General features: G+C 44.4%; 1 protein-coding gene across 1 annotated transcript in view; it reads left to right on the forward strand.

The window, feature by feature from the left end:
• The window catches only part of NUP58 (nucleoporin 58), a 62,281-nt gene that overhangs the window by 183 nt on the left and 57,552 nt on the right, over positions 1 to 4,546 (forward strand). The window contains exon 2 of the mRNA XM_019523789.1: positions 5 to 164. Coding sequence (XP_019379334.1) covers positions 5 to 164 — 160 coding nt within the window. The remainder of the gene's footprint in view (positions 1 to 4; positions 165 to 4,546) is intronic.

Genomic DNA, 4,546 nt, shown 5'->3' on the forward strand with positions numbered 1-4,546 from the left:
GGAGGAGCGACTCCGCCTCCCCGCCCCCGCGGGGCCCGGGGAGCTCCCCTCCGGCCACGCCTAGGCGCCGCGCAGCAGCAGGGGGCGGGGCCAGGGAGCGGCCCGCGGGAATTCCCTCCGCTCCGGCTTGCGAGCAGCAGCTACGGCCCGGAGCCGCCTCGCCCCGGGTCCTGCATATGTACATGTGTGTTGAGGCGTGCCTCCAATCTGCAACGTGGATGTGTATTCAGGCTTCTCAACCCTTTTAGATTGGAGGCACCCCTTAGACTTGAGGCACTTAGCCCTTAGTTTTCACTCAGTTTTTGACCGCAGCCAACTAGGAATAGATCAATTTTTCTATTGCAAAGAACTCAGGAAGATCACAACAAATCAGGGTGTTTTTAACGCTATGGATTCCTATTTGAAAACTCTGTTTCTCCCCAGGGAATTATGTTTCCAGAGCGAATAGTGCTAACATTGTATGGTACCCCATGGCACCCTTGAAAGGATCTTAAGGTACCCTATGATGCCACAACACCCTGGCTGAGAGTCATTGATGCAGACATAAAGATTATATAGCTATACATCTATACTGAGAGAGATAGAAACATTTGGATGCTTATCTTGCTGGGATCCTTCCACCCTAGCTGACTTCCCCCCACCACCCCCCAGGGGTAGAGGGCTGAACCCAAAGATCTTAGGAGGTCCCTTCTAGCCCTAATGTCTATGAAATCTATGAGATAGACAGACAGACAGACAGACATCTCTATATATGTATATAGATATACAGAGATAGACATAGATACATAAAATAAACAATATATGCATCTCTCCAAACAAATATATACAGCTATGGCCTTTATGTGCTGGAGGATGGTGAGGGAAAAGTCATAAATGAACTTCCCCAAAGAGCTTTTTAAGCTAAAGATGGGTATCATCAGAAGCCTCCTTTCACTGTCTCTGGAAGAGGACATCGAGGCTGATAGGGGCTTCCCTCCTAAAAGTTTTCTTCTGTGCAGAGAAGTGTAGGAGTTTCTTCTGATGATCATCACAGTACTTTGGGGGGAAGCCTATGCTCCACTACATATTCTGTGAAAGTCCAGGGATTTTCAAGCAGAAGTGAACTGTCAAAAATCACCCGCAAGGTACTGTTTCATGAGAAGCCCCCAACTGAAATCCTGCTGTTCTATTCAGTCGAGCCAGGGCAACATGTCTCAGAATTCCTTCGTAGGGGTTTTCACTACTTCATTCGCAAAAACCTAGCTCAGCAACTAAACACATCAGCAACACTATGGTTGAAAATTTAACATCAAAGCTTATTACTGTGGAATTTCCTGATTATTACACATGGATTTTCCCTCTGAGAACCTTTATAAAATTGCACTTCAATTTAGCTGAGGCGCATATCTTAATGGTCCGTGGTATAATTCACTCTAGTGAAGTGCACTGTTCTAGATTAAGACTACATACAAACATGGGGATTGCTAACATAGCAATCCTAATCCTAGTACAGGGAGGGCTTTAATATGAGGTCAGCATTTATTGTGTTGAGTTGCTGCTTAGTGATTGGTCAACTGAAAGACAATATTTGTGACATCATGACCCCCAGTGGGACAGTCAAATGAATCACAAAAGATGGAAGTGCCTTGAGGCATCATCATGTCAGTTAGGTTCAGGGAAACCTGAGAAAATGAATAATGCTTAAATGGTCATGGAGAAAATATAGAATTTTTTTTTTAAAGTTAACAGACTCATCTGGTTTTCATCAATAAGGCAGATAAGAACTATCTTCGCCAGTGCTGAAAGTGACTGGTTCATACCAGCTGTCATGGCAAAACAGAGGCGTAATTTGTATCTGGAACTTTTCGGTAGTACAGTCCTTCAGCCTGAAGTCATAAATAGGTAAGAAACTTCATTTCAAACTCCCTTGTTGTCAAAAACCTAAAATACATTAAGGGCATTGGGAAAACATCATCATGCCACTTAAAAAACCATGGTATGTTCATATCTTGAATCCTGTGTACAATTCTAGTCTCCACATTTCAACGAGGAAGTAATAGAATTAGAAAAGGTACAAAGGGCAACCAAAATGATCTGGGGTATGGAGCAGTTGCCATACTAGAAAAGACTAACAAGGCTAGGGCTCTTCAGTTTGGAAAGGAGAAGGCTAAATGAGGATATGATAGAGAAGTGGTCAACCCCCAGCCCAGTGGCTGGATCCAGTCTGCATGTCCATGTCATCCAGTCCACAGGGATCCCCATGAGTCCAGAAATTTGGCAGGGGGGACACAGTAGCAGTGTTAATTTCCTCTCCCCCACTATCAAATCCTTGGACCTGCGGGGAGCCCCATAGGACAGATAGTATGGCCCTGTGCACCAGGGTGAGGGACTGCATGGAGGTGATGCGAGGCCCAATCCAGGTGTGCAGGGCTAGGCAAAAGTGGTATGAGGCTGATCAGATGCACAAGGGGCTGACTAAGACAGCGAAGGGCCGCTCCAGGCATGCAGGGACCAGTTGAGGCAACAAAGGACCAATCTGGGCATAGAGGGGCCGGGCCAGCCAAGGCAGTGTGCAACCAATCCAGGCATACAAGAGCTGGCTGGGGGTGGTACAGGGCTGAACAGAGGCAGCGCAGGGCCCAATTGGGGCTGGGGCAGTGTGGGACCCCATCATGGTGTGTGGGGCTCAAACCAGCTCATGGACTAGCCCCCTACACTAACCTGGTCTCTGGTCTATACAGTCATGAAGGCTGTGGATAGGGAACTGTTATCCACCAAGTCTCAGTATTCTAGAACTAGGGGACACACAATGAAGTTAGGAGACTGGTTTAAAGCTAACACAAGAGAAAGTACTTTTTTACGCAGCACATAGTTAATTTGTGGAACTCATTACCACGGGAGGTCGTAGAAGAAGATAGTATAGCTGGGTTTGAAAAAGGATTAGACAAATTCATTGATGATAAATCTATTAATAGCTAGTAAACAGATCAGTCAGAGATGTATCCTCTGGCACCATCTCTAAACCATTAATGGTGGATGCCAGGGAGGATAATGAACAGGGGATAGATCACTCTAGATACGCCCAATTCAATGTTCTCCCTGCATAGCACCCACTCCCGCCACTGTCAGACAGGCCTATTTTTTGTGCCCAGGAAACATGGGTTTAGGCCCACCACAAAAAACTATAAGCCCTCCTTTAAAAGGGAGGCCACTAAGAATGCAACAACAGATTTCTCAGGACAAATAAGAAAACTTCCAGGAATTGAAGTGAGGGTTACAGGTTCAAAACAAAGGATCCACTGTTGAAGACAAGATACTAGGCTAGATAAACCATTGACCTGGCCCAGTATGGCACTTCTTATGTTTTTAGATCCCAAAACAGTGTGTAAATATTCAGGGAAACACTATCAAATTTAGATGTTGGAGAGCATCTACCTTTGTCCGTAGGTAGACTCACTTGTATTCCAAATACAGAGCTTCTCAAAACAGGTGCCTTTGGCATAAAGGAAAGCTCTCAAGCATGTGTATATGAATGTAAATAGAAGCCAAATCAAACAACAGCTTAGCACAACAGCCTAAAGCACCTGTCTTTGTACCACATGAGGACTTAAAAAATCAAGACCTACATGCTAGTATTTAATTGCTGTTGATAAACAGCTGTCTTAAGATTCCATTTCTATATATGTTTAACTTTTATATACTGAAGTCAATTTAACTATTTACCTGCAGAAAACTAAGCACACATTTCTTCTTTCTGGCCCTGAACATATGCATTGACCCAAGAGGCTATACCTGTTTTATACCAAGTAGGGAGATAATCTTAAATTACCTTTGAGTAGCATTTGCATTGGAATTAAGTAGTTCTGGCCCTAAATCTGGCCTCTCTACCTTTTAAACATGATTATTTCAGCCCAAGATAGGTAGTTCTGTATTTCTTTTGTATCTGTTCTCTGGGAGAGGAAAGGACAGTTTGGGGTTTTTTTGCGGGGTGGGAGGAAAGAAGAGGGATATCTTTTATTGGACCGACTGCCTTGTTGGAATACTTACACAAGTTTTGGAATGCAAAGCATTCTTCAGGTCTGAAGAGAGAAGCGAGCACAATGGATATTAAGGGCACCTACACGTGTAGCATGGCTGCTCTGACAGTGCATCAGAGCAGGCTCAATTGAGTATGCTGGAGCATGGTAATAACAAAGCTCTTTGGACAAGCTTTAGTTAAAGCGTCTCTGTCACCACTTTGAAACGCGGGGATACTGTTACACAAGATGCTCCAGGTGCTTTAATTGGAGCAGCTCTTAAAGCCACTGTAATTAAAGCTGCCTTCCCAGCACATGTATAAACACTGTAAAATTCTTTAGCTTGTGCCTTTTCCATTCCAAGTGGTGGATTTTGGTATCTTCTATGTTATAGCAGTCTTAGAGTAATATAGTTGCAGTGGTCCAGAGATTCAGCGGGAGGCAAGAATATTTAAACTATTTCTGGCAGCAAACGTCCTTTTTCTTCCCGGGGGGGGGGGGGGGGGGGTTATTGGAGAATTTTTTTTGTTGGTGGGGTTTTTTTTTCTTTG

This window comes from Gavialis gangeticus, unplaced genomic scaffold, assembly GCF_001723915.1.
Source record: "Gavialis gangeticus isolate Ggan-Ray unplaced genomic scaffold, GavGan_comp1, whole genome shotgun sequence".
NCBI classification, from domain to species: Eukaryota; Metazoa; Chordata; order Crocodylia; family Gavialidae; genus Gavialis; species Gavialis gangeticus.